This window comes from Hibiscus syriacus, unplaced genomic scaffold (assembly GCF_006381635.1).
Source record: "Hibiscus syriacus cultivar Baekdansim isolate YM2019G1 unplaced genomic scaffold, ASM638163v2 tig00116962_pilon, whole genome shotgun sequence".
Taxonomy (NCBI): Eukaryota; Viridiplantae; Streptophyta; class Magnoliopsida; order Malvales; family Malvaceae; genus Hibiscus; species Hibiscus syriacus.
This window is the reverse complement of record NW_024063488.1, coordinates 1818107-1841308: the sequence shown is the minus strand read 5'-3', so window position 1 is coordinate 1841308 and position 23202 is coordinate 1818107. Positions and strand designations below refer to the sequence as shown.

Here is a 23202-nt window from a genome sequence, read left to right as displayed (position 1 = left end):
AATACCTGAAGGACAAAGAATGAATTGTTTAACATGCATTAGTTATGGGAGTTGTTCAGCTAGAGTTATTTCGATAATCTGATAGATTGACATAGACTGTAAATGTCCTCAACCTTCATTTCTTCCTTATCAGCTCAAGTTTCATTCTAAATAATTGATGATTCTGTCAGTTATTGAACTCTTCCAATAGTGATTATAAATTCTGACATTCTATTGGTATACTGAAGATCCGTGTTTCTTTGCCTGCTAAGATTATCCAGTACCTTTGAATAATATATGTAAACTCTGGTGTGTTCCCTAATCACATGAATATTTTATCTGATATCCGATTTGAATTCGGTTACGATACCTGACATGGATTCTGATTTGATACTTGACCTGGATTCTGATATGATACTTGGCATGGATTCTGATATGATACTTGACCTGAATTATGTTTTGATTGTTGATATATCCGTTTACAGATGCCACATGTTTTATTTGGGGTTATTATTGGAGGAAGAATACTTGAAGGCTCATCGGCTTTGTGCTCAGGGCCTTACTGGACGTGACGGGGTTGTATGGTTCTGGAGAACCTACACATTTTGTTCGTGATGGATGGGGGTAGTATTCATATATATATATATATATATATGTGTGTGTGTGTGTGTGTGTGTGTGTGTGTGTGTGTGTGTGTGTGTGTGTGTGTTTTAAAAGACCTGTATATTTTTACTGGTTTTACGGAAACACACTAGATAACATATTCTGATCTCCTGAACTTAGTCATTCAAAATACTTATTTGAACTGAAAGCTCATTGTTCGTTACCCCGGAAATATCAGTAGGATCTCCGCTCAGCCAAAAAAATATGTAGATATCTAAACCAATAAGGAAATATATGGTTATCTGTATATGCACGTTCTTCAGCATTATCTGGTAGTTCTGTATTACTGAGCTTTCCGAAGCTAACTCTATTACTAACTATTACAGGTTAAAAGAATTGTATCAGTGTAACTATCAACTTCAGTAAGGGAGTTCTTCCGGTGTTGTTTGCATAGTATGGTACATGTGATTAGGGGCAATGTAATTGTATTTTGTTTTAAATACGAGTCTAAAAATCTATTTTATTTTTGAATACTGATAAATGATTTTATGAGTTTACATGTTCTGATAAAAAGTTTTAAATTTTCCCCTATTTTTACAGTGGGTCGCTCCGGTGGCTGTAATGTGACACTCCAGATCGGATCGAGTTACCCGCATCGGTCTGAAGAGGTTACATTATATTGTCATACCTCTGACATTTTTAGTGTTCGAACTCAATACCTCAAAGAATAATAATTTTTTTACTACTGAAATCATTGGGTTCGTGAGTGTAACACCTTTTTTATAACAGATTTAAGTTTATATTGAATGTTCATACCCTTGATATTTTTAGTGTTCGAACTCAGAACTTCAAAAAATAACAATAATTCATTTACTACTTATGTCGTTGGGTTCGTGCGTGTAATACTTTTTTTATAGTTAATGTAATTAAGTCACTTTTGTCCTTTTTTTTATTTATGCTCATGTTATATAATTATTTTGTCCTTAGATCCACCTGTAATAATATTTTGGGCAATCTATATCTATGACCACTTAACTATTGTACCTTTTATTTTAACCACTACTTTTTTTATTTATTCAATCACATCACTTAATTATTTAAGAGTTTCAATCAAACTAATGACCGCTAACATTTAAAAGAGGTGGTGAAGTGTCTGTTAAAAAATTGGTATAATATTTGATATTCAATATTTACACATTCTATCAATTTAGTCCTAATTTTAATTCAATTAAATAAATTTAATCTCCAATTAGATGGTGACATGTGTCACTACTTGATTGGAGAATATTGAGAACCAAATGTATAATTATACCAGTTTTTTTAACATTCACATTACCATCTCTATTAAATTTTAACGACCAGTGGCTTGATTGAAATACTTAAATAATTAAGTGGCATGATTGACAAAATTAAAAAATATGTGGTCAACATAAAAAAGGGCAATACTTAAGTGGTTATATGTATAATTTATCCTAACATTGTTTTAAGCAATAAATTAATATTTCAGTATTTTGTTTGAGTTAATTGTGTCACATGTCCTTAAATTGTGATTCTCATTCTAAATTAATCCCTAACTTCTAAATATTTTAATTCCATCCTTAAACTATGATTATCATTCTAAATTATTCCTCAAACTTTTTAATATTTCAGTTTTATCCCAATCTATGATCTTTATTCTAAATTAGTCTATAAACTTTTTGATAATTTCAATTTCATCCAAAACTATATGTATATACTAATCACATCTATTGTTAATACAAACCATTAGGTCAAGTTATATTATTACATGCTTGAAAAAAAAATTAGGTTAAATTATGGTTGAAAATAATTACAAATTTAGATCAATTTCAGGATGAAATTGAAATATTTAAAAGTTTAGGGGCCAATTTAGAATAAAAAAACATAGTTTGAGGAAAAAATTGAAATAATCAAAAGTTTAAAGACCAATTTAAAACGAAGATCGTAGTTTAAGTACATATGATACAATTAACTATATTTTGTTTTAGTAGTTTACTATTTTCGGACACCAAATTTTCATACTATTTATCTTTTTTTAACAATATGAAATTATTATAAAATAATATATATTTAAAATTTTTAATTAATTAATAACATACATCCTACAACTATTAAACCCATAACATTTAAGAAGAATATCATTCTCCTTATACTCTCTTAAAACACTAACATGTTGGTCTGTTCAACTGCATTCATTAAGAGCTTTTATTGTTACTAGTTTATTGTGTGTGTTTTTAATAAAGTATATAAATAATTATTAAATTATATTAAAATGAATTTCTATTATTAAAATTAAAAAAATATAAAACAATTATTAAGCTTATTAAATTATTATAATATAATTATTAATTTTTATATTTCTATTTTAAAATAATCATTAAATTTATCAAACAATTAAAAAATAATCTTTAAATTTATTTCACATTACTATTATATTATAACACAATAATTATTTTATAACAATTTGACAAGATTAATAATTATTTTATATTTTTAAAAACTTAAATAATTTTCAATATATATATTTTATTTCTTGATAAAATATCACCCCACATCCACTTTGTTGTTGAAGTGTATAAGACCATCTCAGCTTATTCCTATCTGCCACATTGGTACCCAAAGTACTAGACTTTCTCTCTGAATTCCTCTTGCGCAGGTTAATTCCCTTCCTTTGCTTATCTCGTTGAAATCTGCTCTTGCTAAAAGTTCTACTGCTTCATTTTCTTTCAATTTAAAATGAATCCAAGTTAAATCTAGATCTTTCCCCCCCTAGTGTTTTTGTTGTTGTCGATTCTGCGGATGTGGGTTTAATTTTTTCCCTTGAAAATGTTACTTGAGTTTTCTGGGGAACTTGTTGATGTTGAAGTGTAATGAAAAGTAAAAGTTAGATTTGATCTGGCTTTTGGTCTAAAATTGGATTACTTGGGGAACTTAGTTAGTTTTACTTTGTGTGAATGAGCTCAAGAACAACAAAATGGATCATATTTGTGAATCCAGTTCATGGTTATTTTCTGTCTCATCTGTAAACTACATTGTTTTGGATCAAGTTTTGAGATTTTTGTCAAGGTCTGGTTTTTCAGCACTTGCCGTTTTTGTTTTGGTTACCAATTTCCATTACTAGTTTTATATAGAAGATTGAACACACGTCCTGATCTAAATTGTGAAATGTGGTTTTGAATTATGATCTTGTGAATGTTGTTTTAGTGTTCTGTTCATCATTTACATTTTGGGGATTTTTTTCACCTTTTAGCTGCAAATGTAGTATAACTGTGAAGGATTTGGTTATTGTAGGAATTTGGGGAGTGGAAAATGGAATTTCCCAGGATTTTTATGTTCAGTTGTTGTGCATTGCTCTTGTGCACCACCTTGGCCTATGGTCAAGCCACTAGCCCTCCGGCTCCAGTCGCAATGATCCCAACTCCAACACCGGCACCAGCACCGGCATACATAAACCTCACTGCTTTACTCTCAGTGGCTGGTCCATTCCACACTTTCCTCGACTACCTCGAGTCGACTAAAGTCATCGACACCTTCCAAAACCAAGCCAACAACACTGACCAAGGCATTACAATTTTTGTACCAAAAGACAATGCCTTCAAGGGTCTTAAGAAGCCTTCATTGTCCAATCTCAGTGGTGAGCAGCTTAAATCACTCATCCTTTTCCATGCCTTGCCCAAATTCTATTCCCTTGCCGACTTCAGTGAACTCAGTATAAAAGGCCCCATTAGTACCCTTGCTGGTGGCCAATTCGCTTTGAACTTCACCGATGATTCCGGCACCGTTCACCTCGATTCCGGATGGAGCAAAACAAAAGTCACGAGCGCCGTACACTCAACCGATCCCGTCGCAATCTATCAAGTCGATAAGGTCCTTCTTCCCGAGGCAATCTTCGGTACCGACATACCTCCGACTCCTGCTCCAGCCCCGGCTCCCGGTATTAGCCCCGCAGCTGCAGCGGATTCCCCATCAGAAAAATCCAAAGAAAGTAGTTCTTCACCAGAGACTTCACCTTCAACTTCATCATCTCATAATATCATGAACTTGGGGATTTGGAGGCAGCTGGTTTTGGCTGCCTTAGCATGTGGGGTTGTCCTGTTTTGCTAAGATAAGGACTTAATTGAGTGTAATTTAAATTCATGGGGACCTCACACAGCTGGTTTCTAAATTTACTTTGATTTTTGAAACCATTTATTCATTTGTATTGTGAGGCCTTCTGTTTACAGTTACTGTTTCAACTTTCAATTATAATGGCATTTTGCCTGAATCTCATGTTTTCCATTTTATCATATACTTGTTTCCATTCTATTTATCCCAATATTTCCAAAAATAAAAAAAAAAATTGACGATTAGATTTAAAAGTTTAAATTTTAGAAATAGAGAAATTAAATCTCTGAAAATTTTGAATATATATATATTTCAAACATATAAAGTGTGTAAAAAATTATAACATTTTTTACCCTCCAAATTTCAAGGCTTTGTTGACTAATCCGGACCAACTTACATCACACACCTGGTTTTGGTGCGAGTTTGTAGACAGAAAGACTCAAACTTAAGACTTTTCGTAAGCGATATCAAATTGTTTACCATTTGAACCAACCATTATCGGTAATTATAACATATTTGAACTTCAAAATAAATAATTCTTAATATCCGTGATTTAAAATGTTGAATTTAAGTTGATTCTTTTTAAAATTTCAACCTTTTGAATAATAATCAATTTCGATTTAAAGAGCAAATTTCATACTTTTTTTCAAATCTGGAATTTCATAATATAAGATTTTTTGTATTTTCTAATCTTTTTATAATATAAGATTTTTATAAAATCACGGACATTTTTATAATATCTTTTAAATTTTTTCAAGATTTGAAAATTTTCATTGATTTATATCTTTTATTAAAAAAATTAAATTATATTTTATTTTATTTTTAAAAAAAGTTTTTATAATTTTTTAATTTCAAACATTTTTATTTGATATATAATTTTCAAAATTTTAAAATATTTTTAAAATTCAACAAATAAATTGAACCCCAATCATGTATTAACTGTAAAAGCTAATTCCATTATAGATTATCGTTATTTACTTATTGTAAAATGTATAGGGGTTAGATTATTATTTTTTGGGAGGGACGAATTTGTTCAATTTCAAAATTAAAATGACTTCGAGATAATTAAGCCTTATTTTTTATTGAAGAATCTTAATAGATTATAAAAATTGAATCGTAGCTAAACTAGGTGTACCTCTGATTCTTTGTTCAACTGGGGTAAAAAAAATCCTAAAATTAAAAAGAGATGCTGATAAAGAATATCGTTCTAGTCTTGGTTAATATTAGGCCTTGAATTTAATTTTAAACAAGTTTTCATAAAAATTTATATTAAAAAATTAAATTCAAAAATGAAAATCAAAACATAATGAAAATGTTTAAATTTTTTTAATAAAATGTTTCATTTTCTAATTTTCTATCAACTATTTAATCATTCAATTCAACCTATGTGATTTAATTGGTTAGTGGGATCTAACTTATAATTTACAGCCTTGAAAGTATTATGGTAATAGACATGAAATATACTTAAAAAATTTTAATAGAGCCGAGATTATAAGACATTATTTGTTCATATTTTTTAATTATTAATAATGCATATATATCCTACCAACATAAGTATTTGAATATAAATTCTGTAGAGATAATAGCCTTTCTTTTTTATTTCAACCGTTACTTAGTAAGTTCAAGTATACTTAAAAAGTATTTTCTTTTAATAGTATGAGGTGATTATAAGGTAGTAAATGTTCATAATTTTATTAACCAATTGACAACACATATCTTATAGACGTAGCTACTCAAACATAGGACCTCTAGGCAGAACAACATCCCTTTTTTACTACTGGGTTCAAATATAGTTTTTAATAGTCAAGGATAATTACAAGGTAATATTTGTTTAATTTTTTTATTAATCATTGATAACGTGCACACACTCTGTAGACGCGTCTGTTCGAACTTATAACCTCTGAAGAGAATAATATTTTTTTTAATCACCGAAACGATTAGAGTTAAAATATACTTGAGAATGGGAGATACATCATTAGGTTTTGTGACGTAGTCATTAGAAAGGGAGGACCACCACCCCAAAAATAATGATGCTTCACGAGTTAAAGTCCAACTGGAGGTGAGTGGGTGACCCAACAGATTGAAGCTCAGAGAATCATCCATTATCAATTGCTACCTTATTCTTGTATTGCAAGATTATTAATGCAACACAATTATATGTACCCACCATGCCTCTTCTTTTTCTTTTAAGTCTCAATTTTCATAAATATGGTTAGGTTTTCGTTGTGGATTTAGGATTTTAACTTCAATTAATACATCACTCCATCAACTAATGAATTTCTTTTCGAATTTTTATGTTCAACGATATGGTACGAAGAATACTGATTTGGGAAACAAAGACGAGAGGTGATGATGAGTAGAAATGGATGGTGGGGACTAGGGAATTTAGGACCATATATTAAGTGAATGAGAATTCATCATCATCCCATTTCTTCCTTCAAATTTTATTCAACATCATGATCTCTGATTAGCATTGGTCTTTATTTTTTTTTATTTTCTCTTAATCAATAAAAAAAAAACTATGAATTGAAGGAATACCTATGAATGTCCTATGACAAAACTATCCAAAACAAAAACCTCCATTGTTATCTATGGCTCAATCAATAGCAAGCACACCCCAACTTGGTTTCATTTCAATACCCCCATCGTTGCTTCGTCCGGAACACCATTGCCCCCCATTTTTCTTTGACATCTGATTTCACCGCTTCAATTGCCAACTTAACTCGTTTACATGCAAATCCCAACTAGAAAGACAAAAAATGCAATCTAATTCATCTATTCAACCTCGGGTTAGTTTTCGATTTCTTTTATTCTTATAATAATTTTTTTTAATAATATGAAGGTGATTATAAGATAGTATCTGTGATTGAAGAATGGTAGCATTTACGACTACCTTGGTAGAATAAATGTAAACTTTGAACCGATTGAATGTGACTTTTAGAATGATATCTTAAAACAGTTTTTTTAAGAGTAACCCTGAGATTTTTTTATTTTTTTTGACAAAGAGACCAATGGGGAATAAATAAATAAAAAAGAACAGTGGGATGTTTAATGACTATGAATTGAAAATTTTACATTTTTATGGCCTAAAATATCATGAAAAAATATAATAGGGGAAAAAGAAAGCAATCTCTTCACCTGTCATTCCCATAGAGAAATACATGCCAGTAATTTTCATTTTCTTCTCCATTATAGGATGTTTGATGTACAAACTTCCACTCTTTTACACAACTGTTATTTCTCATTCAGGAAGCTTAGCCTTCTCAATCTCAGATCGAGCTCTTTCATTACTTCCGTTTCTTGCTTTTTCCTTTGCTTTGATATCGTGTTTGTCGTCATGAATCCCATCATATCAAATGCAACCTGCACAGGATGTAAACGAAGGTTTCATTTGATTGTTTGTGAAGAAAGAATGATACAGATTTTCATACACACTATACAAATTCGGTTTAGGCTCTGGTTTGTTACTTTTCGATAAACTCATCATTTCCGTTCAAACATGGAAGATACACTCATAACTGTAAAACTCATACATGTTTATGCTGATCAACTAAGGAATGGAAAATAACAGACAAAAGCAATAGATGGGAGCCGGACCCTTCTATTTTCATATACAAACCCATACATGTTCCTTGAAATGCCATGATCTCCTATCGGGTTTATGTCAAGAACTAGGTTTGCTACTCATTATTTCAATTCTCCGAACAGATTGACAAAACAGTTTTGAAATGCTAAGAAAAATAATGATGGGGGAACGAACAATGAGTAATCTTACCGTCAATAACTCGTCAGGATCAAAAAGGTGATGGGTAGTTCTCTGTAATATATTAATAATGTCACCAACCTGATGCGTTAGAAGCAATTCGTGTTCATTCATCTGAAAAAGCAAACCGAAATTTAACTTAGCTCCCACGGTATTGTTTTGACAACTGGGCCATTTTAGGACTAAACATTGAAGAAAATTATCAACTTGTTATGGAGTGCAAAAGAACAAATGAAAAAGACATTGGCACCTTAAATATAGCCAAAGCTACATGAAAAAGAACCTTTGCCCCCTCGTAGAAAAGGACATCCCATACCCGCAGAGTCGTCTGGACAAATAGATCAACAGAGAGAGAGAGAGAGAGAGAAGTCAGAACACAACTTCAAATAAAACTGACATCGAATATAACAGAAGAAGGGATATGGTAATGGAAAATTGTTGGTACCTCTGAAGGTAAGCTTTTAGAAAAGAGGCACAGGAACCACTCAGTAGTAACAAGTGAGACATCGAACCCCAATGCTTCCAAATGAGCAGCAATACTGCATCGTTTTGTTTCGATTTTTAATAAGATTAGTTCTGTCTAACCATAGAGCTAAAACGGATTAATTTAACCAAAACTATGCTCATAACTAAAACAGTTTAATTCTCACAGAATACCTTGGGCATTTCTTAGCAAGCAAATCCTTGAAAACCCTTTGCTCAACATGGCATCCAGATAAGTTATTCGTATAGCAATCATTAACTAAAACGTTCTCAAGGAGGACGGCAAGCATCCAAAATGCATCTTCCTCTGTTTTCATGACAAGCAATAATAATGCAGCAACATAATTTAATCCCTGCACCAAGAACAAGTTTTGTCTTAAAATGAAATCGTAAAATGTAGAATCAATATGTGATTACTCAAAAATTAAATATGTACTAACTGTTAAAGTTGGCAATAGCAGGGACCAACTGAAAGTGGTATTTGGAATGATAAGTTTTATTAATATTCCACATCAAATTTGATATGAATAATTAAGAACGAAAGTAATCAAAGAAACACATGGAACAATGAGGTTGGATTCGGGTCTAAACTTAAGTCACTGTAAACAGCGAGAGCTGGTAAGGGCTTGGACAAAATGACTGAAATCGAAATTTTATTTTCATCTTCAATGGATTAGGGCTTATAGACAATAAAAAAGGAAGGATTTAAATATCAAGATTAAAAATTTCTGGCAGTATTAAGTTTGCATGATCATTTGCAGAATATTTTTTAGCATATTCTCCTGGTCCTTTATGCCCATGAAACTTAGATGCAATCAAATTCCTTAAGACAAGCACAAATCGATGAACTTACCTGACAGTAGCCTACATCAGAATCACGGAAAGAATATGCCACAAGCACACGCCTTAGAGCTGCATGGCCCTCAACTGTATCCAACCATGGGTGACCAGGGAAGGTTCGTGGAAGGTCCTGCAAAAATACACATAATAAATAAAGGCTCAATCAAGTAGCCTAATTTAAAAGAAATGGGGCTACATAATACTACAATACACAGAAACTTAAATTTTAATCAATCAACTAAATCACAATTTTAGTTGTATCCAGTCAACAATTATGTGTTAGACCTTCACATTCCTTGGAATTTTCACAAGTACTTTTGAAAGATACACTTATTAGTTTTTTGTTTCAGACTGATACTCTCTCATTTCTGTATTTGAATCCACAGAGCATTGGGAACTTCACATCCAAGAGATTTGAAACCATTGATCTTTGTTAGGCATATGTATATATATATATATATATATATATCTTCATTCATAAGATTATTATTACTTTACATGCAATTACAGCTGAAAAAACAAAGAAATTCCCATAAGATCTTCAAATTTGATTGGAATACATTCTAATTCTGCATTTTCATCAACATATGTTTTCAATTAGAACCTCTTGAGATTTTCATTACAAAAGAAACCCTTTTTTCAAAAGATCAAAACCTTGTAAGGGGGTTAAGCCTTTTAAGTTTATGCAATAGAAAAGAATATTAAGTGAATTCAATATAGAAATCCTAATATTAATCCATGGAAACAAAATCATCCTTGCATTTACGTCCATCATAAGAGATTATGCATTTTCAATTCCGAATTCATTATGCAAAAGTAACCAAACCTCTCGAGAAATGACCAAGACAAACATCAACTCCAAGATCAACGATCTTAACAAAGATCCAGGTAAAAAGAAAACAAATTTCAATTAAGAAAATGAAAGAAAATAACACCCCAAGGACTTACATGATCAATCTGGCGAGTTGCAGGCGTGTCCACACCTTCAACGGCCTTCAACAAATCATTATAATAGCTTTCAGGCGCCGTAGACTTCTTCTTGGCGGCACCGGAAAGTGAAAACCAAACCTTAGGCCTCAGCACAGGGGGAATACCTTTCCTAATAAGTTTCTTCAATGTAATGGCATTAACAAAACCTGACAATTTGAGTGAAGATTTCAATCCAATTCCTTCAGATAGGGGAGAAACCTGCGGCTTCAAATACCAATTGGCCCCTTTGCTTGCTTCGAGTGCCCACCAGACACGCCCTTGTTGCCTGACCTTTTCTCTGACCTCATTCAACACATTGACATCATCCACATTGCCTTCCACCGGGAACCCATAAAGGTCCTGGAATTTCACTATTATATTCGCTCTCCTCGCGTGGATGCTTTGCCTCAAGATGGGAAACTGTGCTTGCCAATCCAAGGAAATGTCCCTTTTGCTTTGGGCACCATACATATTCCCCCTTTTTTGATGATGGATGGATGGATCGAGAGAAAAGAAGAAATTATGAGGGCCGTGTCAGAGATGGGAGAAAACTACAAATTTTGAACCGTGAAAAATGGTCAATTTATTGGAGCTTGCAAGCTCAGAAATTCAAACTCTTTCAAATGGGTTTGATTTAAACAACAGTTTGGATCTAGCAGAGGACAACGCTCTCACACATTTGGATGGCTATCAATCTTTTCCATTCATATATTCAAAAACAAACGCAAAAATCATTTTTTTCCAATTACCCGATAGCTGAAAATAAAAATAAATAAAAAGGCAAGCAAAGCAAAGCGCAGACTACTTGTTTTCTTCTTTTTTTTCTTCGCTATAAGAGAGAGAGAGAGAGAGAAAATGAAACAATATTTTTCTATAAAAAAAGGGAATTTCTTTTAGTTATTTATTTGAATGACCAGAAAAAAGAAACCGAATATGAAGAAATTACGAGCTTATCAGCTGGATTCATTTTCTTCTCTCGGCATTAAGAAATCCCAACTTTTCCCATGGAAGATAACAGTCAACAGGTATGAACTAGATCATGACGATAACATTCAACGTGAAAAATTATATTTTGTTTAGGGTAAAGTACACATATGATCCCTAATTATAAGATATTGTTTTGTTGAGTCTTTCAATTATTAAAATTATAAAATGGTCCCCGAACTATAGAGAGTTTTTTTTGTTCAATCCGTTAACTATTAAAAGTTATAAAATGGTCACCCAACTATTCATTATGTTCCAAACACATTCTTTTTTAATAAAAAGTAATGGACGTCTAAGTTGGATGCTAGTATGCTGACTGAGATATGATAGTAGTTTGAGATTATGATATCAGATTTTTATCATGTCTCAGTTGGCAGATTAATGTTTGGTTCAGACTATCGTTAATTTTTTAACGAAAAAGACGAGTTTGGAACATAATGAATAGTCGAATGATCATTTTGTAACTTCTAATAGTCGAGGGACTCAACAAAGTAACTCCCAATACTCGAGGACCACTGTGTAATTTTTCATAGTTAAAGGACTTAACAAAATAGTATCTTATAGTAAGAGGATCATTTTTGTATTTTTACCTTTTTTGTAAATACATGGATGATGGTTTATATATGAATATCCCATCTTTATGTAAAGATTTTAAATTATTTTATTTAAAATTTATTTAAACAATGGAAAATGATAAATAATAACATTATATTAGTAGTGATGACCAAATGAAATGATAATTTTTAGTTATTTATGAATTAAGTTATAGTTTATTAATTTGTGATATTATTTCAGTCAACAAAATAAATAAATCAAAATCAAATTTTGTTCATAATATCTTATAAGGGCTTTTGTACCTAGCCGTTGCCCAGGTTTGTTAGGTCATCGAACAAAGGGCAAGGGAGACATTAGGTTCGGGATCCAGTCTCCCATGAAACCCTATATATTTAACATTATATTAAAATTGTCGTACTTGAGACATTCCTAGAGATAACCTCTTAATATTAGGAACGAAGTAGGAAGAGTTTTAGTATTATTGAATGGATGGACACACGAATTTATGTTAAAGAATATAAATTTAAGAAATTATATTAAAAATTTAAAAATCATAAAATTATAAAATGTCATAGATATGAAATTAAATCATTAATAAAAAAACATATTAAATATAAAGAAATTTAAATTTTCTAAGCATTCGACTACACCCTCTGACACCATCCCTACCCACCAGTTTATGTGTTTTCTGTTAAACACAACTCCTTCAGCAATCCAAGCATCCACATGCAATCAACAAAGAATAATTTAGGTCAAAAGGTAATTTCCTGTTATTATTTATGATAAAAATTAATCATTAAAAAGTTATTATATTTTTTAGTTAACATTGTATTCATGTTATTTGCTTTAAGGAATAAATAAATTTCTGTAACGTAAAAATTTATTATATTAATATAACTACATACTAAGGTCATCTAATATTACCAAGTGTACGTAACATTCATAGTTTTCTCTCCTAATTTCTTTTATTGATAATTCGTTTATCCTTTTTTTTTTTTTGATCGACGGCGATATCAATTTTTATGTTGGTTGCTGTTGTTTTCATTTATCTTTTCTTAAGGGTTGATTTGACATCGTCACGACTAATCAAGATGACGTTTATCTATAATATTGTTGATCTTTCTTGCTTTGGACAATCGGATTGGATTTGGATACCCGTTATATGTTCATGGATAGTTTTTTCACGTCGCTCGAGTCTGATTTGCAGTTTGTCGGTGGTCAGCTTGATCCCCTTTTGTGGTTCGTTTACTGATGCGTTTAGATCTGTTTGTATATGTCTTTGTTCGAATTTTCTTGGTTAAATTTAATTCTTTCCTTGTATGGTATTAATATGATCTTAAGTTGTTAGTTTTGTTTCAATGATTATAGGAAAATTTTTCTAATTATGTACTTAATTTATGATTATGATTATAAATCTTTATTGTAGTGTAAAATTTTTCTTATTTTGAATAAAGTTAATGATTTATATCAAAAAAATATTATAAAAAACTAATAAATTTATCTGTGTGGTATAAGAATTAAAATAGAGAAGAAAATATTAACAATTAATTGATGAGATAAGACATGAAACCTTTAAGTAAAGATACTGATGATTAAATAAATAAATAAAAACAGAGAAATATTATTTTTGGTTTAACAAAAGGCTCACTTTTATTTTATTTTATTTTAAAATCTACAAATATAATTTAACGCATAAACAACCCCAAAAGCTGAAACAAGCGAAAATGCCAACTTTTAGAACCATGGGAGCTTCTACAAAAGCTTGGAACCGAGAAAAGAGAAAATCAAGCATCAATCTCTGCAGCAGGCCGTCCAGTTACTTCCCAATGAACATTGCCGACGAAATTTTCTTGTTGCCGACGATCTTGTAAGTATCGTCGAAATCATCTTCGTCTTCCGGTACATCGAGGCACGATCGTTGTTGGTTATCGTCGGGATTCGCAAGGCTACAACTTTGGCCATTGCAGGATTGGACCAAGAATGAGCCGAGGATGAGTGTTACGAAGATGAAAGCAATCATTCTTCTTGTTACGGCCATCGGCTTCTTCTTTTTCTTTTTGTCGGTCTTATGAAAATGATGGAAGGAACAACAATTAATTAATTGTTTTGATGGGATTTTGATGAATCCAAAGTGTCTTCTGCTTTGAGTTTACCATTCATAAACACTACTGATTAATATTTATATATAATTTGTTGCCTTCAGCTTTGAGCTGGTCATAAGGTAGACCTAGCAATTTCATGTTCTGGTTTTCAAAAGATATCTATATTTTTTTCGAAAAAGGAGGAACAGAAAATCACAACAGAAATAATGTTTAGGATTTTTTTCCATTGTTTTTCAAATATTATCTTCTATATTTTCAAATAATGGTATACTGAGCATTATAATACTTTATTATTTGATATAAATGATATATTTTATAATTATAACAGTCTTTTGCTTCAACATGCAAAGCACCCACTGCAGCAAGGAAGAAGAGAAATCTACCAGGTTTTTATTCGTTTTTCTCAAAATTAATGAAAACATTTTTAGTTTAGGGTTTCAATACAGACCCTGTATGCCCAAGTCATAGCTTTGTCACCCACACATGGTTGACGACAAACAGATTCATATGTTGTCCTCTTCTGTGTAGCTGCGGATTCTGGTCTCTTTGGAACTTTTTGTTGCAGATCTCACGTATGAATCTGTTTGTTGTCAATAATGTCTTACCTGAAGATGTTCCAGTGCAATATGGTAGTCTGAGTCGACCCAACTATTTGCAGAAACCAGCCTTCAAATTCATTGTCAAATGAGGAGAGAAAGTGAACATTCAAATCTGATTTCTGGGTGTTGTTGGTCAAAATGGGTCTCATATGATTAAAATATGTCATGTCAGCTGATTTAACATACTATGTTAGTATTCTATTATCTTAATATCGGTTAATAACGAGTGACTGAATTATTATATATCGATGTATAATGCTAGCGATCAATTTATTAATTTTAAACTTCAGTAGAAAAAATGAAAATTTATCTACATATGTAACCGTTATATAGTTCACCCTTAATTTAAATATGATATCAACATCCTTTTGCATAGCTTTTATTTGTTGTTGAGCGATTTGGATTGCTCTAAACTGTTACTGGAATTGCTTTACTTGACGTTGCAAGTAGGTGAACTGATAAGAATTATAAGTTTGGGGAAAAAATCGTTGATGTTGTTGGGATTGATATTCGTAATAGAAAATTCATAATAATATTAAGGATAAATTATATGTTTAGTACTTAAATTATTTTTTAATTTTAACAATAAATATTAAAATAAAATTTAAGTTAAACATTAAGTATACTTTTAAAAAAATAAAATTTAAAAACCAAAAAAAGAAAAATAAAGTCTAGATATTAAATGAGATGTTTTTCATAAAGCTTTCGTTATTAAAAAAAAAAGTAATGGAAGTGGTTTGGGTATAGGTGAGAGTGAGGACAATTGATGTAACATCCATTTCCCGTATATATTATTGCATAAGTATAGAATATCACATAATTCTTGTAATAGTCTTTATTCGAAAATCAGTAAAATTTTATTTCTTTTAAAAATAATTCAGCTAGTATCAATAATCATAAAAATTTTCATCTTGATAGCAGTTAAAATCACTTACATAAAATATTAATGAGCAAACCTTTATTTATAAACAGTAATAATAAATACTATCATAACCAAATTCAAACATAATTATTTTTAAGCATCACAACCATTTAGTATATCATTATAAAATTTTACTGATTTTCGAATAAGAATTGTTTTTTTAAATACAAATAAGGATTGTATTAAAAGAATTATGTGACATCCTGAACTTGAATGCGATAACGTATACGAAAAATGAGTGTTACAGTTCATAAGCTCGTTATTTGTATTAACATTATTGAATTATTTTAACCGCATAATTGATTTAATATTTCCTATTTGTCATATTCTCACTGCATCAAAAATAATGTCTAACTAACATTATTTATAAAATAAATAAATTTAATAATTATTATAAACTTTATATCAACTTTAACAATTTATTATAAAATTAGCATAAATCATCTAGTTTCACCCTTTTTACAATAAGCTGTTATTAAGGACGGTATAATGCTTAAAAAAACACATCTAATATAATTAAACTTTTAAATATAAAAAATGATTTCGCAAGTATCTTTTAAGATAAAAAAACAAAGGAGGTATACCCTAGCCTATCCAAAGCATCAACAGTTAGCCTAAAATTGTATTTACCAGCAGCCACCAGAGCTTGTCAGCAGAAGAACATTGAGCCCGCCACATTCTTTTTCAGCCGTGGCAGGTCTGGAACAATGATACTTCCTGCCGATGTTTCTGAAAGTTCATCAAACTTCAAAAATTGCCCCACTTGATGTGCAGCGTGGTGAGCATAACAAATTGGAGCCACTGGACAAGGGGGAAAAAATCCAACATCATTAAACAATAATGAGAATGACCATTAAGATGATTCATACAGACTTGCTGAATGTGAAATCGGGGAATGATACGGGGAAAATACCTATCGAGACAGCTGTCGTGCTTCTTTGGTATCTGCATTCGCGGAAAAAGAATAATAATTGATTAAAAACATTTGGTTCGTTTCTACGGCATTAGAGATGGCAGATGCAGCTTGACTGCTCGAAAACTTACACGTAGGAAAGTGCATGGATGAGATTCTGCAAGTCATTAGGAGAGAAACCTATCTCATCTAGCAAGACATGGTAATGAGCTGGCCTAGATGTTCCCTGTTAGAGACGAAACAACGCAACGGCAGAGTAACCATTAATCGATAAAAAGATCCTTTTTTTCATAACGCAACGAGATTGAAGAGACCTCTTTTTTAGTAACAGTAAAACTTACAATCATCCCAGCATGAGAACACATGTAGAAATCATAGTTTCTTGGATGCACAATTTTTGTGTCCACAACTGTCCCTGATGAGGAGAGAGACGGAATCAGCTAAAGTCATCAACTAGAAAGGAAAATGAAATATCAGGAGCAGCAAACCTGGTGGAACATTTTCAGGGGCATTAGCTTGGAATAATTTAGTGTGATGATTCTTCTGCGCAACTATTACAGTGAACTTTGGAACATCCGAATCGCCCAGATGCTGATATGCCTGTATAAAGGAAGTTCAACCATCTAAGAATTAACTACTACCGAGAAAAGAAGAGGTCCTTGACTAAGCCTTTGCAGAACCTGAGAACATAGGAAAGTTCTGGACAAAATAGTAAGACAATGGTACTTCTCACAGCTTATTAGAAACATCAAAAAACGTGTATCCCTTCCCTAGGGTGGTGTTGGTTTAGTACCTTGATTATTTGCTCCAGCTCAATGTTTAATACTTGGTTAAACTGTGATTCACTTACTCCATCCCTAAATTAAAAAACAATTTTTTAGACAATTAAGTGATAAACAAGTAATTCAGAAAGAAATAAGGAGAGTAAAAGACAATGGGAAGGCTATTTACATCCTGTTGGTATCAACCCATAATAAAAGTTATGCACATATTAATAGCGCATCAAGAAACATAATAAATAAATAAAATTACAATTTAATGCATTGTAAGACTGGCATTCAAAATTAAAGATAATTATATAGGAAATTAAGTGATGAGCAATTAAATAAAAATAATTATTTCCATTTTCCTTTCACATCTTAAGAAGCAAATTACTGGCTGAAGAAGCTTAAAAGGCCAGTGAATGGAGATGATTAATTTAAATTCAAACCATCTAACTCATATTCAAACAATAATGTAATACAAACACCGAAAATCTATAAGCATAAGTGTACATACCTGAAGACAATAATCTGTTTTGGTTTGCGAGAACCACTTGTCCTATAGAAATCAAGAAGCAATTCCCTTGCAACACAGAAAATAAACTCGATTCTTTTATTTAAATTAGCCTCAAAAGCATATTCCTCATTTTAATCTTACATCACAAGAGAAGCCAAGCGTATATACATCCTGTTGCTATCAACTCATAACAAAAGTTATGAGTGTATTAATGGCGCATCAAGAAGCATGATAAATGAAAAACTACATTTTAATGCATTGTAAGACTATCATTCTGGCATTCAGAATTAAGAATAAGTATATAAGAAATAACTTCAGAGATGGGGTAAAAACTGTTTATTTGACTGATATTCATCTGGGGTTTGTCCGTAACATAACCACACGAACAGAAATTCTTTCAAATCATGTAAAAGAATAAATCTGAACCATCGTAAAATACTTTAGTAATGAATATCAAAGCCCTTAAAGGAAAAACAGAGCAATCACTACACATGGAGTTCATGATATGGTTTTACTAGATTACCTGATAATACCATCATCAACCTTTCCATCTGGTGATGGTTTATATAAAGCTTCAATCATCTCCATCTTTGGTGATTGTGTTCTCACAGATGCTCTGTACCTTGAAATCAAGGGCCAATGGAGCGAGCCAACAACCTGATAGATAAAGTAGATTTTAACAGTTTGATATCGCCTCACAAAATTAGGGGAATAGATATAATGCTTTAAAAAAATTCAGAAACTAATTACTGCAGCAATTGATGGGACATCTGATCGACCAGGGGCGCCATGAGAGACATCCATTCCCAAAATCAATGTAGGATTATCTTTAATAAGCGGGAGATTTGAGGGTCTCTCTATTTCCAGCAAGGAATTGATTCCTCCAAGCTATACAGAAGACGCATAAGGTAAATATCATTGTGCATCTGAGGTGTAGATCAACAGAAAAGTTAAAACAAAACTTTATTTGTTCCTGGGAAAATGCATCGATTTAAGCTTTTACCTTTGAATTGATTTTAAGGAGCACATTTGTGAGGTATTGATCAGTAATTTTTCCAGGGGAAATGCATTGTGTGACAATTCCCATATCACAAAGACATTTTTTCTTCCAAGGTCCTTGACAAAGCATGGAAAATGTCAATTGAATAATCAAGTAAAGAAACCAACCCAAAAAGCCTTACCATATATATCAGAGTTTTTTCTCACTGGCAAGACACATAGAATGAAGTCAGGAGGACCAGGAAGCTTTGCTATTATCTGCTCAAACATTGCCTCCACTCTAGCAGAAGGGCTAGCTTTAGCAGCTTGCTGTCTGTCCTCCTCAATCAATGTGTGTGGGCGTTCCATTTCCTTCATGTATGGAAAATTTTGTATAAGAAAACAATTATACTAAACAAGTTATATAGCAGCATGACAGCCAACTTATGGAAACCTACAATGCCCTTGTTTCTTGCACAACTGATTAGATCCCTTGAAATTTTACTGAGGTCACAGCGAGCAGAGAAGTTGACACCAATCCAACGTTCAATTCTTTTTGGATCCAAAAGTCTCTGCATGGGAATGGAGAGAACATACATATATAAATGTATGAACACAAAACATTATATCAAATGCCACAGGATGACAACCAGAAGTGAGAAAAACTCTGAAGCACAGCATCTTGCAAGTAAAATTGAGACCAACAAAGTAGACTGACATAAAAGATCGGGGATGAACAGAAACCTCTCTTAACACTACCTTGTTGTTAAAGTTCCAACGTCCATTTCGTGGGATGCAATCCTCGTGATTACCAACCTTCAACTGTTAATGACAACAAAGATATCTTGTTATGATGTACCAACTATGTAAAAGTTCTCTTTTCTCTCTTTCTCCTTACATAAAGAGGCAGTAGTAAAACGTACCCTTGGAGTCTCAAGGATCCGACCATCAACTTCCGTCAATTGCCTACCTATGGAAATTCCACATTCAACAAGTACAGGGTTCTCATTGAATTTGTTGTTTTTCAAAGCCTGCCAGTTTATAGAAGTGTAAAATTGTGGTATTCAAGACACAATAACACAAGGTTATGCCATAAGGACAAAGAAACGTACATCACTCAGAGTTTGAATTCTTTCCCGAGGCTTTTGCCTAGATCTTTCTACCAGGGTTGCTCTTTGATTCGAAGATAACGCTTTTGTATACCGCTGAAGTGGAACAAGTGAACAGAGCTAGAACGCAATAAAATTATATGTCAATATCTAAGACGTGATAACTCTGTAGTGTAATGAATTAAAAACACAATGTTTATAAAGAGTAACAAATTGACAGACCTCTAGCGGTAAATAGTTGGGACACTTTGGTTTACCAACAGCAAGGCATGGCATGTCCGCAGAATATGTAAGTTCGATTCCACAATGTTTGGTGAAATACTCATACACTGTGATATCAACAGTCTGTGCCTCACCAGAGTCACCATTTTTAACTTTCATCGGGAAGCTAGATGAGATAAAAGACAGAAATACAACCAGAATCAATAATCTTTCATGGAAAAAGAACACAGATAGAAGTTGTGAAAAGAAAAAATATCCAGCAAATGAGCACATACTATAGCTCAGAACAGGGCTTTTCACTCAGACCAACTATTTTGAATTCCATGTTACGGTGTACTGTTTTAATCCTCAAATTCCTCAATAATCGCTTGGCCTGTAGAATTTATAAGTTCAATGTTCAGACAGCATGTAATGAAGATTTTTGTTGTTGATTTCTTACCTTCATCCAGAATCGTTCATCCTTTAGATTCAAGTTCTGTTTTAGAAACTCAAATACCGGTCCAGGCCTTAAAATCATAGTAGTAGTTGTATCTGCAACAAAAAATTAAGAATTAAAAATAATGGCAAGAATCAAAAGTTTTTGGATCAAAGCGAAAATACAATGAATAAAAATATACCCATATTCAGAGATAAGCCCCCTTGAGTGGGACGAAAACTGGAGTGGAATCCACGAAGACCCAATACACCTCCTTCAACATCAACATAATTCCTTGAATCATCTTGAAAGAAGGATTGTCTCACCAAAAGGCACCCCCTAAAATACAAAAACTTGCATTAAAATATGACAGGCCAAGCAGCACACACAGATATGCGAGGGAAACACATATGGTTCAGTGAAAATGATTAAGGTCTTGAACCAAATACCGGTCCGCAGCTTGTTGCCTTAAGATGATGTCAAGTACTCTTAAAGCATCCTGAGCTCTATTATCTGATTCAACTCCACTGAGGGCAATAGATATTGACTTCAAAGGTATTTTAGCAGAATAGCTTAGTTCTACTATGTAAGTCTTTGACTGGAAAGAACGCTTTGTCCTCTTGCCACTCTCAGGAGGGCCAACATCAGCATCAGGATTCCTGGTTTCATAACCAGACAGTGAGTGGTTGTTACAAAACTTTTAATATCAAGATTCTAATACTTTCAAAATCTAAGTTCAGCTAGAAGTGAAAGAATATACCATTTTGCAAATGATTCCTCCAGTACTATTGTAAACTCAAACTTGTTCTGTGGCAAAGGACCCACTGTATACAAACTTTTTTCACCATCATAAGAGAATCTTTTTCCAGCAAGTTCTGAAGAGTATGTTTGGTAAAGCTTATCAACAAGTTTTCTCCCAATCCGCTTGTTTTCAACAACTCTCCTATCTTCTGAAGAAATGGTAACCTGCAATTCATATTTTAGTAAATGTTCGTCCATAAAAGTTAACATCCAGGGAAAAAACAGAATGGAAACACAAAATAAACCTACAGTATATTGGTAAAATACAGCATTTGTGGCATTGAGAGAAACTTTGAAGTGATTAGCAAGCAAGGATATCTTTCGTCCACTAGTCCCAACCTCACGCCTACTGACAATAGAATACTTGGGAGGCTTCAAGCTCTCTGGCTTCACATTGGATGGTATTGTTGGTGGCGGTGGAGGCAAAGATGGGGATTTAAGTTCTTCTTCAGTGCCTCTTCCTTTCTCCATCTAGAGATCAATGAGAGAGGACATTACCATTTACTACATTGATAGAATTAAGCAGCAACACTAATTACAAATATAGTGAGCATGCAAGCAACTAAGATGTACAAGACTACACAAACTTTATGGTGTGGCAAAATGTCAGTACACCCTTCAGTTGTTCAGGACCCAACAATGGAGGACAAGCGGGGTGGAAAAAGTAAAAGAAACAGACGGTACAGAATTGTTTAGCAAATACAGCTTATTTTAAGAAATAACAACAATGTAAGAGCTTCTTTCAATGAAATATCTTCTTAGTTAAGAGTTTTTCAGCTCGGATTAACAAAATCAAATGAAACTGAAATATATATATAGTCAAAATCGATTTGACGATGCTTTAACATATAGGAATTAAACAGCATTGTCGAACAAAAACAAATAGCAGAATATTAAAAACAGAGTCTCAGAATAACCAACAACGTGAAACAAGAAACTAAGTTAAAATCCACATAGATATACAAATAGTCGTGGGGAAGAAAAAAAAGAAAATCCTAAAGAAACAAAAAGCAGAGCATTAAACAACAATGCAGTTTAAAATCGGCATAAAAAATCAAAAAGAAAAAAAACATGAACAAGAAAATTTCCAAAAAAAGAAAACACGAAGAACAACTATCAACATTCAACAAAGAATCAAAAGAAAAGAGCGCGAGAAACCACAAACTAGAGATAGAATTTCTAGGGTTTTGGGGGAGACCGAACAGAAGAAGAAGAGAAGGGAAGAGCTGAAGAATCGGGTCTTTGGCTCGGAAAAGAGAGCGACAATGAAGGGTCTAAGGGAATAGTATTGAAATAAATACTTTTTCTATTACCTTATATTGAAATAAATACTCCCAGTAAGGAGAAGGGGTCTTTTAGTATGTAGTATTGAACACTTTAGGTTTTAATATTCGGGATGATCTACACCGTTGATCATTTTAATCAGAATATTATTTTACTCGATAGATCTTCCCTTAATTGGACAGTAATTCCTTCCGTTTAACAATCCTTGTGCAACCCTAATTGCTAAAAGGATCAGACCGTTGATCCTATTTGGTTTAAGAAAGGTTTAACTATGAATATTA

At 32.4% G+C, this 23202-nt stretch overlaps 3 protein-coding genes across 4 annotated transcripts; 1 reads left to right on the top strand and 2 right to left on the bottom strand.

Moving 5' to 3' along the window:
- Nucleotides 1-3164: 3164 nt before the first annotated feature.
- On the top strand, nucleotides 3165-4737 carry LOC120190053 (fasciclin-like arabinogalactan protein 7). Its single transcript, XM_039193181.1, has 2 exons — nucleotides 3165-3256; nucleotides 3892-4737. Exon 2 carries the CDS (start codon nucleotides 3910-3912, stop codon nucleotides 4702-4704), a length of 795 nt encoding a protein of 264 aa, XP_039049112.1. The 5' UTR covers nucleotides 3165-3256; nucleotides 3892-3909; the 3' UTR covers nucleotides 4705-4737.
- Nucleotides 4738-7816: 3079 nt separating this feature from the next.
- LOC120190068 (TBC1 domain family member 2A-like) lies at nucleotides 7817-11491 on the bottom strand. Of its 2 annotated transcripts, none has more exons than XM_039193193.1 (7): nucleotides 10739-11491; nucleotides 9804-9920; nucleotides 9125-9303; nucleotides 8913-9006; nucleotides 8718-8795; nucleotides 8480-8581; nucleotides 7817-8067 (listed from the first exon to the last, which is right to left on the bottom strand). In XM_039193193.1, the coding sequence occupies exons 1-7, from the start codon at nucleotides 11228-11230 to the stop codon at nucleotides 7939-7941; spliced, it is 1191 nt and encodes a 396-aa protein (XP_039049124.1). In that variant the 5' UTR covers nucleotides 11231-11491; the 3' UTR covers nucleotides 7817-7938. The 2 variants fall into 2 exon arrangements, with proteins under 2 accessions (XP_039049124.1, XP_039049125.1); XM_039193194.1 differs by lacking the exon at nucleotides 7817-8067 and adding an exon at nucleotides 8364-8409.
- A 5039-nt stretch (nucleotides 11492-16530) lies between these two features.
- LOC120190096 (protein argonaute 16-like) lies at nucleotides 16531-22230 on the bottom strand. Its single transcript, XM_039193225.1, has 22 exons — nucleotides 21887-22230; nucleotides 21597-21802; nucleotides 21286-21495; nucleotides 21039-21175; nucleotides 20861-20952; nucleotides 20697-20794; nucleotides 20422-20587; nucleotides 20203-20319; nucleotides 20014-20121; nucleotides 19850-19912; nucleotides 19549-19662; nucleotides 19294-19462; nucleotides 19116-19228; nucleotides 18863-19000; nucleotides 18636-18769; nucleotides 18113-18178; nucleotides 17628-17691; nucleotides 17323-17434; nucleotides 17176-17249; nucleotides 16966-17060; nucleotides 16835-16866; nucleotides 16531-16722 (listed from the first exon to the last, which is right to left on the bottom strand). The coding sequence occupies exons 1-22, from the start codon at nucleotides 22106-22108 to the stop codon at nucleotides 16571-16573; spliced, it is 2682 nt and encodes an 893-aa protein (XP_039049156.1). The 5' UTR covers nucleotides 22109-22230; the 3' UTR covers nucleotides 16531-16570.
- Between the last annotated feature and the right edge of the window lie 972 nt (nucleotides 22231-23202).

Excerpts from the sequence above, each read along its gene's own strand:
- LOC120190068 (XM_039193193.1), bottom strand. The coding sequence starts at position 11,230 with ATGTATGGTGCCCAAAGCAAAAGGGACATTTCCTTGGATTGGCAAGCA. Across the intron at positions 9,007-9,124 it reads CTTGCTAAGAAATGCCCAAG|TATTGCTGCTCATTTGGAAG; the intron begins GTATTCTGTGAG and ends AAAACGATGCAG. Across the intron at positions 8,068-8,479 it reads ATCCTGACGAGTTATTGACG|GTTGCATTTGATATGATGGG; the intron begins GTAAGATTACTC and ends CATCCTGTGCAG.
- LOC120190053 (XM_039193181.1), top strand. The coding sequence starts at position 3,910 with ATGGAATTTCCCAGGATTTTTATGTTCAGTTGTTGTGCATTGCTCTTG.
- LOC120190096 (XM_039193225.1), bottom strand. The coding sequence starts at position 22,108 with ATGGAGAAAGGAAGAGGCACTGAAGAAGAACTTAAATCCCCATCTTTG. Across the intron at positions 20,122-20,202 it reads GAATTCAAACTCTGAGTGAT|GCTTTGAAAAACAACAAATT; the intron begins GTACGTTTCTTT and ends ATAAACTGGCAG. Across the intron at positions 19,463-19,548 it reads GTGCAAGAAACAAGGGCATT|GAAATGGAACGCCCACACAC; the intron begins GTAGGTTTCCAT and ends CCATACATGAAG.